Consider the following 15,568-nt stretch of genomic DNA (forward strand, 5'->3'; position numbering starts at 1 on the left):
ACAAAACCTAGGTTAGTCATTTTTCTTATTTTCATTAATTTAAAATGAGATTTTAGAATAATAATAGTTATAGCTTGAGATTGATAATGGTGGTGATGATGTTTGTGGTGGTTGGTGGTGTTTGGGAGTACTGTTTTTGATTTTGGAGTGATTGCGCTTAATTTTGGGGGTGGGGAGGGAGGGGGGCAGGGCGCGCGCCGGCGCCCATCGCTGGGCAGCAGCGCGCGCCCATGCGCGGCCTGCGGTCGCACCAAATCTGGTGCGACAGCAAGCCTCACGCACCAGCGTTGGTGCGATAGGCGCGCGCCTGTCGCACCAATTTTTTGGTGCGACAGGGCCTGTCGCACGAGTTTTTTGGAGCGACAGGCTTGCCTGTCGCACTAGATTTGGTGCGACAGGCGCTTGTCGCACCAAAAAATTAGAGTTTTTTTTTTTACGAGTTAATTTTTTATTTCTGTAAATATAATGTAATAATTTTATAAATATTACAGATACATGGCGAAATCAGAATCACCGGATATTGAAGTAGGCAAGATGTATTTTCGTTATGCTGATCACTTTCCTGGTCGAATTTCGAGCATGTGTATGTTATCTTCGGTCGTAAAAGCTATCGAGGAAAAATTAACAAACCGGCAGTTGAGTATGTTCAAAAAGAATATATTTGGGCATTTCTTGGAGTGTCGAAGTTTTCCATTTAGTGGGGTAATTTTGCATAATCTTTTACTGCGTCAAGTGGCCCATGAAGAAGATAGCCGTGAGGATCAGTTATGGTTTCAAATTGGTAAGCATTTGATTCGCTTGTCAATTGTCGAATGGTGCTTGGTTACTGGACTTTCATTTGGTGTTGATACCAATGAAAAAAATGATGAAATGGAGCAGAGGCTACGGAATACGTATTTTGGTGGTGTGCATCGTAAGATTAATGTGAAGCAATTTGATGCCGTATTTAAGGAGTTGAATTTCGAGGAAATAGACGATATGGACGCATTAAAGATTGCGATGTTTTATTTTGCGGACAGAGTACTAAATGCAAGAAAAAATCACTGTCAAATTAATTTCGATTGGCTTGACCAAGTTGATGATATTCAGTACTTCCGAAAGCGTCCATGGGGTCTATTGTCGTGGGAAATGATTTATGAGAGTCTTGACAATGCAATGTTCGAAAAAGACGAGAAATTTAAGAAGACTCGGTTGAAAAATCCAGATCATAATATTGAAAAATACAATCTTTACGGATTTACGTCTGGGGTGCAGGTGCTTTTTTTTGTTTATTAATAAGTTTTATAGTATTAAATATTTGATAGTTGTTTTATTTGATTTTTCACTTTGGTTGTTGTAGGCTTGGATTTATGAAGCAATCGGAGGGTTACCATCAACATGGGTCGTCAAAACGAAGAGTAAGATTCCCCGCATTCTGCAATGGAAGCCTATGGCGTCTTCGAGAATCAACTTTGCGGAGGTTTATTCGTTCTTCAACGACGAATCTCGTCTTGTAAGTAATATGTATTACTTATTTTTTTAACTTTACTAAATTTAAGTTGGGTTTACTTACTTAAATTTTTCAATTAAATTTATGGCAGACGGACGTTTTACAAACTCTTGAGCCAAATTCAAAGGAGAGTAGCAGAAAATATTGGCTCTCTATGAAGGATTACTTGCCAAGCATTCCAGACTGGGTTCATAAGGTCGGTATACTGTAAGTACAAAAATTTTTTTTATCGAAATTTTTGACTTTTCATTTAGTAATTTTAAATGATACTTTATACAGCACCAACCCTCAATCAACGCGATGCCGTCGGTTACAAGACAATCGGACGAGCATGACGATCATGACGACATACCAAACCCAATACCAGAGCAGCGTCATGACACTTTTGAGCAGCGTCATGACGCTTTTGAGCAGCGTCATGACGCTTTTGAGCAGCGTCATGACGCTTTTGAGGATGAGGTGGCTGTTGATGACCAGCAGCAAACAGACAACTCTGATGACGCACGGGATTCTGAGGTTATAAATAATATACGATATTTTTCACTTTGGTTGTTATTATTTTTTTATTGTTATTCTAAAGTTTTATTTTTTTCTTTTGTATTAGTCGAGGACAAAGCAGTTTAATGATTACGTACGACGACGGCTGGATAAGATTGATCGTAACGTGTATGAAATAAAGTCAGAATTAAAAGATTTTAAAGAAACCGTTGTTGGCTTCATCGACACATTTTCTAAACGTCCAAATAAGGATTCTCCCACTGCACGCTCGTATGCGGTAAGCTAATTTATATTAAATAATTATGTTCGTTTAACTTTTAATTTGATAATTATTTAATATGTTCTTTTTGGCGATTGTACAGGCCCCGGATGACTATGGAGTGTATACTGACGTGGGCAATGAAAATTTGTCTACGCCCACGTCATTGGTTAGTTTCTACGGGGATGTTAGTGGGGAGAGCGTGCAGGTGTTCACAGAGGTGCCTCCGGGCGTTAGTAAGTTCGGCCGCGCGTACATACCGTCGTATGTTTATAACAGTCCTTACATGATTCCTCCGGTCAGGCGAGGACAGAACGTCCGGAGGTTACCTCGACCCCAAATCATGGAGCATGCGATTGACATGAGTACGAGTGTGGATGTAAATCCGCTGAGAGGATTGGAGGACTCTAGTTGGTTTGCTGAGTTTGATCGATGGTTCACTGGTGATATCAGAGTCCGCCGGAACGTCCAGCACCCGCGGTCATTCTTTCAAATAATTTTGGGGACAGCTTCGATGGGATGGCTAGGCGATGAGGTATTTATATTTTCCTCGTGGTGTATACTGTTGTGTATTTGTGTATAATTTTTTTTTTAAATCGTAATATTTCTGTTTCTCTACAGCATATTCACGAGTATCTCCGCTTGATTAGCGGGAAACAACGGCAGTATCCAAATGCCTTACTCCAACGTGTCACACATACGGACACATTTTTTTGGGTAACGTGCCGACAAAACTTACAAATACTATTTAATTTCTTTAATTATTGCCTTTAAGTTTAATTAATTTATGCATTTCTTGGTTATCTATGTACTAGGTGTTCTTGAATCAGTTATGGAATAACGGGAATTGTGCAGTCGATTCAATGGTATTCGACGACCGCTTGAATAGTTATCTGTGTGGGCGACAGCACACAATGTCAAAATCAATGACGGATGTCGATATGGTATGTATTTTATTACATTTCACATGTTCTATAATGAAAATATTCGAGGAGTTGTTTTTTCTTTGTTGTATTTCAATTTCATATATAACGAACATGTTTTTAAATTTTTATATGCAGTTACTCATCCCTGTTAACTTGGACGGCGCGCATTAGGTACTAGCACGAGTTGACTTTCGGAAAAATAAAGTCTGGATTTATGACTCATTACTCACATTTCGCGACGACAAAAGGTACAAGTTGAAATTCAAGCCACTTGAAGTTATATTCCCTCGCTGGTTGGAATATGTTGGCTTCTACAATATACGACCTGAGTTGCGGAGTGAAGACCCGTGGAAAGTTATCGCAGTTAAGAGCGCGCCACAACAAGAGCCTGGAACTGGCGATTGCGGTGTTTTTGTATTGATGGTTACGATGTATTTAATGTTCGGGCTTAGGTTGGAGTTTAACGCTAGTCATGTCGAGTACTTTAGAAAGAAGATTGCGGTTGATATATTTAATGACGATATTATATTGTAAACCTATGTAGTAATTTCAATGTTGAAATTTACATTTTTTTTAATTTCCGCACTTAATTTTATATAATTTTAATGCCTCACATTTTGAACTTTAAAATAAAATAAAGTTTTATGAATAATAACAATTTTAACCAACAAAATACAAAAAACAATAACAGTTTTAACCAATGTAACACAAAAACAATAATAGTTTTAACCAACGAATAACACACAAAATACAACTAACTTCGAGTCGACGCAATAGGATTCTTACATCGCTTACGATTATGGCCAAGTTCATGACACCGGCCGCATCTTACAGTTCGTCGGTCAACGTCCTCGCCAGCCGAGGGTATTCTGCGCTCTTTACGACGTCCAGGTGGCGGTGCCTCAACTGGTGGGTATACCTGCAGCTCCTGAATTTCATCTGGAACTTCCCAATCAGCCACATCACCAACTGGCTCCACTGGTTGTGCATAAGCCATCGCCAACGATTCTGTAGTGTAAAAGTCCGAGCAAAGGTTAATAAAATCCACACGGTGTGTTAGACACGCCGCAATTGCATGAGCACACACAAGCTGATCAAGCTGAAACACTCTGCAGGAGCAAGTTCTCTTTTGCAAGTCAACCAACCCTTCCTTAAGCCCACCGCCTATAACTTGAAAGCGATGCGGAGACACCGGCCGAACTATCATTCTTTCAGCTATAGTTCTCCTCTCAGTGACTATTTCATCCGCCCATGTTGTTAGCCGAGTAGTCATGGATTCAGCCACAATTTTTCTATCATAAAACCATTGCTGCAATGTTTTCCTGAAGTGATCAACAAGATGAGTAACAGGAAATTTTCGAGGTTCCCTCATGAAAGCATTAACACTCTCCGCGATGTTGGTGGTAAGAATGCTGTACCTCCTACCTTCAAACTGAGACCTTGCCCAATTACACGTACCGACATTATTTTCTAGGTAATCAGCCGCACCCGAGTGGATCATCCACAACCCTTCAAGTTGTCTCTTAAATTCCTCGTGGCCATATGCTTTTGCTGCATTAATAAAGGCAGGCTCAAATTCATCCCAAAGAGCTTTGGACATTCTAAATTGTGACTTAATGTTACCTTTGACGTGGTAAAAACAAACGCCATGAGTTGCATTGTGAAATACTTTAAGAACGGCTCTCCTTATGGCAGTGCATCGATCAGAGATAATTACCAACTCAGGTCTATCACCAATCACTCCATGTAACTTCATCATAAACCATTCCCAAGCATCATTATTTTCTGAATCCATGATCCCAATGGCTAACGGATACAATTGATTGTTACCATCAAGACATGTTGCCACGAACATGCTTCCACGATATAATCCCTTCAGATGAGTACCATCTACAGCAATGACAGGCCGAATGTACTGCATAAACCCCTTGATGGAAGATCCGAGTGCTACAAAATAGTACAAGAAATTACCATCTCCATCCTGCTCGAGGTGAGTGACTGTACCCTCATTCGCTGTAGTTAGTACGTGAGAGTATTTAGGGAGCAAGTTGTATGACTCTGCAGGGTTGCCGCGTACTATTTCAAGACCAACTTCTCTCGCCCTATATGCCTGCTGGTATGTTAACTGAACACCGTATTCCTGTTGCATATCTGCTCTTATGTCATTGGGAGTATAAATCCTCTTATCTTGAATATATTTTTCTGCGATAATATGACCGACAACCCGGCTCCTTAGTTGATGACGTCCATCAACCAATACCTCATTATGACAAGTGTGTACATTATCAATTCTCTTCACCACCCAAGGAACATGTTGCTCGTTCGAACTTCTAGTTGCTCGAATACGCCATTTACATGATTCTGAACAACAGTGAGCCTCGAAACGTGTCGTAGTAGACCGTGCAATCTTGAAATCAAACTTATCTCTAAAGGCCACCTTGCGTAGTTGTAATATAAGCTCATTCTTCTCAGCAAATAGCTTACCCACGCTGATATCATCTGAGTCACAACTGCTAACAAAGCTTGGAGCAACCATGTTCGAAGGTAAAGTTAGAGCAAGACTTGTAAGGGGGTCAATTCTCCTTCTCGATCGAACCATAGAAGGAATAGGTCTATTGCCTCTGTTATTCATAGGAGTATTGTCTTCACACTCATCCTCATCCTGAAACGACGGAACATTCGAAGGACCGGCTCCTCCATCATCACCATCATTATTGAAACGAGTGCCCCGCCTTGTATTATTAGAAGGTTCTGCACAAACATTATCCCCCTCTGTCTCATTATGAAAATCATCATTGTCCCGAAAATCATTGTTGTGATACGGAGAATATTGTTGCTCCAACGACGTTGTTATTGGAAATACCGTTGCTCCAACATCCTGTAACGTAACGCCATTATCATCAATGTTGTCATAATTGTCGTGGATTGGAGAGTAATATTGCTGCAGCGATATTGTCCTTGGCAACACCTCTTCATCATTATCGGGGCCAGACATATTTGCTCTAAACGAAGTTTCTGTATCGACATGTGGCTCAATACCTTCGCTCGGAACTCGAGGTGATGTGGTCACGAATATAGGAATGCATCCAAAATTAGCTACGTCAGATGCCATATGCAACACAACCCTCACCATTTCATCATCACATATATCCATGGGCATTGCACATATACGATATAATGTGTTACTAGACCTCAAAGTTGTCTTCATTGTGATACTATAGTCATTACGATTTATTTTTAACACCTCATATACTCTTGTCAATAACTGATCAAACAGGTAATTTTTTCCAACCAAAAAAGCTCGATTTTTACCATTCACGTACTCCATACAGCCATTCTCTAATGTCTCCCACCAACCATCGTAACACAATTCAAGTACAACTGAATCCATTAAGCCTGAAATTAAAAAAAAATATTTTATTTCAGTCCTAATTAAAATAATACAATTTTAATAAATCTCCAAGAGTGGGTGCGACAGGCAACCTGTCGCACCAAGTTTTGCTGCGACAGGCAGCCTGTCGCACCAAGTTTTGCTGCGACAGGCAGCCTGTCGCCAGATTCAGATTCACCCGACTCAGTTCAGTAAGTTCAGAAAATAATTCATACCAGTAAGTGACGTCGATTTGTGTTGAATTTGGATAGATTATGATCGGATATCACTTTTACAGTTGTCTTTTGCGGTCGCCGTTGGCTTATGATTCAAGAATGAAAAGCTGCTTTTGGTTTGGCGAGATGGGAGAAACAATGTTGGTTTTGTTCTGTAAAGAAGGGTAATTTGGGAAGAAAGGCTTGTGTTTGGCTAATGTTGATAGAAAAAAGTTGAGAGGGTTAATTACGAAAATAATAAAATATTAATGGTTATTTTTGTAAATTTCCCAATTTGTTCATGGATTTTGATCCGTCTATTTTAACTTTCTTGATTGGTAATTACGTGTTGAATCTACCATATACAGATACAGGTTAAGTAGAATTACACTTAGATCCCTTATTTTTTTTAAATTCACATTCAGGTCCCTGATTCTTTTCAATTATCAATTACATCTTACACGTTAAATTTTTTTTTAAAAAACACAGATTTTGGATTCATTTATTATTTACCCGAGTTGTTGGTCTAATGTAATGTGCTAATCAAAAGATAGGAAACATTTTATAAATTAAAATGTCATATATATCCTTCAACAGGAAAATTTGAATGATAAAATTATAATGTCAAGGATGTAATATATATAATTAAAAAATAAATAAATACTTGTTTAGCCCTATATTTTGGTTAAGTGTCTGTTTAATTTTATATTTTAAAAATTATGCCAAGATATCCATGTTGTTGACTATGTTACAATCTTACGTTTATTTTTTCTTAGCTTTTATAACAATACCTTTGCAATAGGGGTGTTCGCGGATCGGATTTTGCATATTGAACATCAATCCATATATGATCCATGATTTTGCGGATTATAAATTTTTAATCCAATCCAATCCACGGATTGGTGAAATTCAATCCAAATCCAATCCATACATCTGCGGATCGGATGCGGATTTGAGTCAATCCATATCCAATCCACCACCAATCCACCATGTTGCAGATTGGTTTGCATACTAAAATTTGTAATTATGTCCTATCTACGAATTAACTAAATAAAAAAATTAATATAAAAATAATTTTACTACCGATTAAATTCAAAGATAAATAAGATTTAAATAAGTTAATTATTTAAATAAACTTAGACAATACATTCAAAGTTTTGTTTAGATTACTATATAAAAATTAACTGCTTAGTAAGTATGGTGTTAATGTAAATTTCATTTGTTTAAATCAGTACATAAATCTCATTTTTTTACTTAATTATTTTTATTTTATATTATTATCGGATAAGATATAATATGGTGTTAATATAACTATATTTTAACTTATTTATTTATTAGTAAGTATAATGCCATATTTACAAGTTTAGTTTTTTATTAAATAAATATTTTTTATTTTTTTACGGATTCGCGGATTTTTATGGATTTACATAAGTAAATCCATATCCAATCCACTGATTGCGGATTTTTAAATTTTTAATCCAATTTAATCCACCAATCCACGGATCGAATTTCTATGGATTAGTCAGATTCAACGAATCGACTTGGATTCTGAACACCTTTACTTTGCAATAATTTTGGGACATTAATGAAAAGTAATAAATTAGAGAATAAGAGAAGGAGAAGTAGGAGGAGTTAGTCTTTCTTGAAGATGGAGGAAGAAATCAGACAATTATGCCAGAGCCCTGCCTAAAGGGAGATGTTCTCATGATAGACAGACTATTTCTCACCCAGAGGAACAAAATTCGGGGAATTCTCTTCAACCACCCTAGACGAGGTATGGTGCTTTCCCAAAGGACCTTAGATAGGTAAAGTTAAATAATAACAAAAAGTTACACTAGTTTTATTTTAATTTTAGAGTTAATTCACTACTTTGGTAATTAATATTTTTTCTTTTCATTAATTTTTCAAAGTTGTTTTAAGGGTATTAATATAAGCAGGAATATATATATAATATAGAATCAAAATATCACTAATTAACCTAAATATATGTACTAAATGATCATTTAATTACTCAAAATAACATTGGGTCCTAAATGATTAAAATTAGAAATATAAGAGAATTAAATGTCATTCTTTCTTCACGTTATTTGCACTGGATTTATTATTTAAACCGTAGTTCTTTAATTACGCTAATGTAATACATAATGATTGCTTATATATATATATATATATATATAATATAGAATCAAAATATCACTAATTAACCTAAATATATGTACTAAATGATCATTTAATTACTCAAAATAACATTGGGTCCTAAATGATTAAAATTAGAAATATAAGAGAATTAAATGTCATGCTTTCTTCACGTTATTTGCACTGGATTTATTATTTAAACCGTAGTTCTTTAATTACGCTAATGTAATACATAATGATTGCTTACATGATGGAAGCACAATTATATAGTACATAGGAAAAAAAAGGGTAATACTTAATGCTAACAGTACAATTAAAGGAAGAAAATAATGTTATAAGAAGAAAAAGAAGAGCTAAAGCACTTCTGATAGGACCCATTACATGTCTCCTCATTAGCCCCATGATGTGATCTTCATTTTTGTCCTCTCAAAAAATAAAAAAATAAAACTCTCTCTTCTCTTATTTCTTTCCACACTTCAAAAGATTCTTTAAACTTCTTCCTCTTTGCTTTGAGCTAGATAGCTAAGTGATCATGTCAAGCAACAAAGGGAAAGAGGTAGCTGAAGGATCATCATCAAGATCATCGACGATAGCAACAGCTGCTGTTGCTGCTGCCTCTGATCAGCAAAGTCCGGCACCTCTTAGTCGATATGAATCACAAAAGAGGCGAGACTGGAACACTTTTGGTCAGTACTTGAGGAACCAGAGGCCTCCAGTGGCGCTTTCGCAGTGCAACTCGAATCATGTTCTTGATTTTCTCCGGTATCTTGATCAATTTGGCAAGACTAAAGTGCACCTACAAGGGTGTGTTTTCTTTGGCCAGCCAGAGCCACCGGGCCCTTGTTCTTGCCCTCTTAAGCAAGCTTGGGGCAGCCTTGATGCACTCATCGGCCGGCTTAGGGCTGCTTATGAAGAAAACGGCGGCTTGCCAGAAACAAACCCTTTTGCAAGTGGTGCTATAAGGATTTATTTGCGTGAAGTGAGGGACTCTCAAGCTAAGGCTCGAGGAATCCCTTATAAGAAGAAAAAGAAGAAGAGGATGACTGTGAAGGCTACTAATGATCATAGCTCAAATTTTCCTATGCAATAAGAGCTTGGTTCCTATTGCTTTCTTAGCTATAGGAAATGGTAATTTTTCTTTTTGATAATTAATATTCTTCTATTAGAAGCTAGCTAGATCTATAATATTAAAATTATCAAACACTATGTGAATATATATGACATACAGTTCTAAATTTATATTGTTGAAGAGTCTGTGTATACATTTTGAAATTTAGGCCCCATATGATTCCTTTCATGATAAACCCTAGGCCAAGGGATTCAAAACCCTAATTTTTCGTTAAAAAGGAAAAGACATAATTACAATATTACCACTTTACCTTAACATGTTAAACAATCAATGTTAGATGCGATGATTAAAATGGAAGACTCTCTCTCTCTCTCACACATATGAAAATTCACATTTTAATTTATATTTATATATGTGTTAGCTTTCTCTCTCTCTCTCCCCCCCCCCCCTCCTAGTCCTAGCTAGCTCTTTTAAGATTCCACACGATCTTGTGCTCGCCATGAATGTGCATATCATTGCATATAATACAATTTTTCATAATATTTGATTGAAAGATCTTTCGGTAATTGGGATAAAACAAATTAATGCGTATTCAGGTTGTTTGTTTGTTGGCGGTAATACCACCATCCACTACTAAGATCCTACATATATTAAATCCTCTCGTTCTGCTCCTTTGTCTGTTTTCATATTTTTACAATATTTTTATATCAATTTTTTAAGTTTACATTATTAGTTATAAATATGCGAATGTCCCTTTCTTTGATAATGCTATATGTAATTTACCGTTGTTTAGAATAAGATTGTCCTTTTGTCTGCATTACAGAAGTGCTGATGGCATTCTAGCTGTTTGTAATACCCACAAATGATTTGCACCTAAATATATAATATTAGGAGCATTGGGACAATGTTTGTTGTGAATAATTAATATGTAAGTTTGCAAATTTTTATTATCTTAAAAATTCACAAAAGCATCATCTGTATCCCAATTGTTCAAATTTCAAATGTCTGACGAAATTCACAGCCTGGCAATTGCGTCATTCTTTTATTCCTTCTTTTTTTTTTTTTTGGTTTTTCTTTTTTTGCTAGTCTCTGTCCCATAATACAATATTGGATATGCTGATTGAGTTACAAATTGCATGACATTCTGTGAAAGTCATAAATGTTCTTGTATCAAACTTCCATTTATGTTCTGATGATCACTCAACTATTTTCAGGCCCTCAATAAATCCAAGCTCTCGATTTCGCCTTCATGTTCCGGAGCTCTATCTTGCTGGATGTTGCAAAACAACATTACTCGAATGAAGTTCCTTATCTTTTTAGTGCCTCAAGCAGTCTAATTATGAGATTAAAGCAAGAATTATATATATGAGTTGGTCAAGACAAAACCCGGAGCCGAAGAATTGGGTAAGTCCCTTTGCTCTTTCTTCTTTTAACCCTTTTCATGATCTTAAAGATACTTATTATTGTCAAACATATTTTGTTCTATAGCTTGTTTCATCCTCAAAAATTATGTAAATTCATAAAAACCATGGGAAGAAACTATCATTGCCACCACTGGATATTGTGGATTTTTATTGAAGTATTTATTTTACATATAGTAGAAATGGTAGGTTTTGTTTCCCTTTTCATGCCTTTGAAAAGAATCAATAACCATATTAAATGTATGTTGTATATATAGCGTATTTTAGATAAATTTTCAAAGGAGAATGAAATATGAATGTTTTCAGTTAAGAGTATATGTAGTGCGGGTATTATGTTCTTTTTCATCTTTCTAATTTGTTACCTACTTCAAACTCAGCGACTCAGTTGCCAGAATATACGCATTTAATAGACATTTTTGCATTAATTGTTTGTTTTAAGTCCCTCTCAAATATTAAAACAAAAATGGCACAATCCGGATTGTTGAGACATCAAATTATTTTCTTGAGAATCCCTGGTGGTATCCCCACTGACATAATTTGTTGTCCCACATATTCAAAAAAAAAAAAGCTTTGGACTAATTACCATTTATATGTCATTGGATTCCTCTTCATGTGTATCATCAGTATTTACATCAACTCCTTAATTTACTTTTCAAATTTCTGCCCATTTATCCATCACTCAAACAAAAACTCTCCTTCATTGATAATTCTATTGATCCTATTTCATATTTTATCTACACATTTTCATACTAATTTACATATCATTATATACAAACATGATCATGTGTGTAGTCCTTCATCTTATGATGTGCGACTGTGCACGTATTAGGCTCCCATTAAAAAACTTGTAATGTGTCCCTAACTATATATACTTAAAATCCACATTTAGTTTGTATTATGTTTTATATAGTCTTGTTTTCCATTCCTTTTATACTTTTAAACCAAGATATTAGTTAATATAGGGTTAGTAACTATTAATAAAAATCATAATAATGCACAAAGGAAATTTGCCTTATTGGTTTTCTCACTTCCTCTGTCTTCATGGAAAGGTATGATATTCTATACAATTCATTCTTTTGATAAAGCATAAAACTGAGGCCAACATTATCTTCATAGGTTATTACTTTCTCTATCCTTCAGTCATAAATTTGAGCAATGCATTGTGTACTTTGTATAGTTTAAACACTATATCCTTCATTGTTGCATTTGTTTGGTGTTATGGTGTTGTCACTTAAAAGTCATAATTACAGTGAAATATAAGGTTTAATTGTAAAATAAAAATTATTGGTGTTTAATAAATATGACTTTTTAAATTAATAATTTTAAAAAATAATAAGTTACATAGATTTTTTTTTTTCATGAAACAATCATAGAGAAAGTAAAAGTCATTTTAACTTTCACACTAGAGTTTTTAGTGTTTATCAAATATTCTGTAGTTGTACCTTTTAGCTAGAGTCAAAATGGCCAAACAACTACACCAAAGCCCTAGTATATATGTGTGTGTGTGTGTGAGTAGTTTTCCAATAAGGGATCCCTGACTTTAATAAAGTCAGGGATCAACTAAAAGACAAAATAAACACAGACTTCTATGTTTTGTCATGTAGTGTATTAAAATCTAAATTTTTTTTGCCTTTAGCTAATCCTTGACTTTATTAAAGTCAGGGATCACTTATTGAAAAACTACTTATATATATATATATATATATATAGACACACACACACATCAATTTGGATATATAGATTCATGGATACATACAAATTGTTAGAATAAGTTAATAAAAGGAGTATAAATGTATAATAATATTGTTCTCTATCTTTAGTAGTTATGTATATAAAAAAAAACACAAACCTACATACAAACAATTGAATATGGATGTTAAAGAAACTTTTAATTTTTTAAAGTGAGACAATGAGAATATCTGAGTCGATTAATTGAACTAAAAAACAGAAAGTGCATGCATATAATATGTCAGTGAGATTGTTGAGAACATATTACTTTAAGAAAATAATATGGAGGAAGTTGGAACTTGGAACATATCATCATAGTACGTTAGTACTCGGCAAACCTGAGAGCACTTTGCTTATAACCGGGAGATTGTGAGGCCATGGCATCAATTAATTGCAGGCATATTATAACATGAGATTTACTCAGAATTTGGATACATACGTACATTCATAATACACCCTAAAAAATATTAGCTCTAAGTTCTATTCTACTATTATTTAGGAGATATATCCGTTCATAATTTAAATCGTTCATAATTTAAATTTTCTGAAAAGGGGATAAAAAAGTTTCGTGGGAGCTCGAGGTGTTGGGGAGAAATTTTAGAGTATATTAAAGGTATTATATCTAATTAATGCATGCATCCCATATATAGTTCAATTAAATATACTTATTAATTATATGATGATTGTCAAAATAGATACACACATGACGTACATACAGTAATTAAAAATAGTACTTCTGCTATACTCTAAAATTTCTGAATGTCGAGAGCATTAGTCTAACATTCTTTGTAGCCCTACACCGATTAAATTGCAATAAATTCTAAAGAAACTAAAATCCGCCCCAAAACTTCTTCAGCTGTCCCACTAGCTTCTCAGTGAAAACACTTGAGAATAAATATATTTTACATCTTTTTGACCAATGATGAAAGGCATCCCCACCCTCTCATTGTTTATGTGGTTGCGTTGAACATTGAAAATCCAACTTCTTGCTCACTCCTGTCTCTATAGACTATATTTCAAGGATCGGAATCAGATACATTCCTCTATATATTTCTTGTGTTTTTTTTTTCACTTTTTGTTCGTAGCAAAAGTGCAAAACTGTCTGTCGATTGAAAGTCGGAATATGTTTGTTTTGTAACTCTAGGTGCCAAAATAATAATAATAATAATAATAATAATAATAATAATAAATGTTAGCAATAGAATGAATGGACTAGCTATTATCATTCGTTTTGTGCATTTATGTGTTGTACTATAACGCCATAGATCTCATGTGAAAGTTGTGCTATATCCGCATGCTTCAACCATTGTTGCAGTAAGATTTGTATAAAATATTGTAGCTCAAGTCATTCATCACAAACAATGAGAATTTGTTTTCACATAAATAAACACTTGATAGCTTCTAAATTCTAATTATTTAATTATAGCATCCTAAAGTCTATACTGTTTCTCTTGTTTCTCAACGTGTACGTGTTGTACGTACGATCACTGCATGGTGCATGCATTAATTGTCGAGCGATTCAGAAATAATGGTTTTACTTCTAACGTCAACAAGCTACAACGTTGATCTTTGGATGTCACTTCTCCAATTCGAGAAACTTGCATCAAATTGGTGATCTGATCTATTCGAACAGTTTGGTGCCTTCATATCGATCACCAAGGCTTCAAACACATCATAATAAATCAAATGATTTAATATTAGTATATCAAACGCAAGAACATGACAAAAGTGTATCTTCAAGGTAGTCAAGTGTATTGCGCGCGTGCCTATACATACATACGTACATACAAAATAAAATACAAAATTTTCATATATATATATATGAAAAAAAATTTCCCACAGACTTTCATACAAAATAAAATACAAATTCGATGCTATACTATTGATCAAAACGATTAACGATGACATAATATACTGAATCCACTTTTTATTTTGGGCGAGCATTCGTAGTGTGTTGACCTGGCCTAGAATTTTAGACTTTATTAGAGTCCGAGAAAGCTATTAAACCTTGTGGTTTAATAGTCTAATATCATTACACTATTAAACGGTTCGGTTTAACAGCTTTCTTGAAATTTATCAAATCTAGAGATGATATCTATCCAGTGTGATGTATGGAATGTATGACAATGGTGGAGTGTTAGAGTGGAGCATTTCTAATGATCGGTTTTGTCATATAGGTCTCATTTGGACATCCAATTGCTTGGATTTGAATTATCCGAAGGATGCCTTATATATATTAATATTATATAAAAAATATGGACAATCAAACCTATTTTTCAATTCAATAGAAGCCCAAAGAGGTGAATAGGGTCCCAAACAAATAATGGGAGATATGTAAAAAAGAGGTCCAATTACGCAGAATCCTAAATTGGAAAATGTCTATATATATGTATATATATATATATATATATATATATATATATATATATATATATATATATATATAATTATAATTTC

The 15,568-nt window shown here is 34.7% G+C and overlaps 2 protein-coding genes across 2 annotated transcripts; both read left to right on the plus strand.

Moving 5' to 3' along the window:
- Positions 1–642: 642 nt before the first annotated feature.
- LOC112496751 (uncharacterized) lies at positions 643–3,706 on the plus strand. The gene is made up of 9 exons (XM_052435715.1): positions 643–1,254; positions 1,340–1,492; positions 1,581–1,685; positions 1,769–2,005; positions 2,094–2,264; positions 2,350–2,781; positions 2,868–2,963; positions 3,062–3,240; positions 3,421–3,706. Exons 1-9 carry the CDS (start codon positions 643–645, stop codon positions 3,704–3,706), a joined length of 2,271 nt encoding a protein of 756 aa, XP_052291675.1.
- A 5,594-nt stretch (positions 3,707–9,300) lies between these two features.
- Positions 9,301–11,693, plus strand: LOC102620640 (hypothetical protein). Its single transcript, XM_006477676.3, has 2 exons — positions 9,301–10,021; positions 11,177–11,693. The coding sequence occupies exon 1, from the start codon at positions 9,426–9,428 to the stop codon at positions 9,981–9,983; it is 558 nt and encodes a 185-aa protein (XP_006477739.1). The 5' UTR covers positions 9,301–9,425; the 3' UTR covers positions 9,984–10,021; positions 11,177–11,693.
- Positions 11,694–15,568: the final 3,875 nt, after the last annotated feature.

The sequence above is a fragment of the Citrus sinensis genome, chromosome 3 (assembly GCF_022201045.2).
Source record: "Citrus sinensis cultivar Valencia sweet orange chromosome 3, DVS_A1.0, whole genome shotgun sequence".
Taxonomy (NCBI): domain Eukaryota; kingdom Viridiplantae; phylum Streptophyta; class Magnoliopsida; order Sapindales; family Rutaceae; genus Citrus; species Citrus sinensis.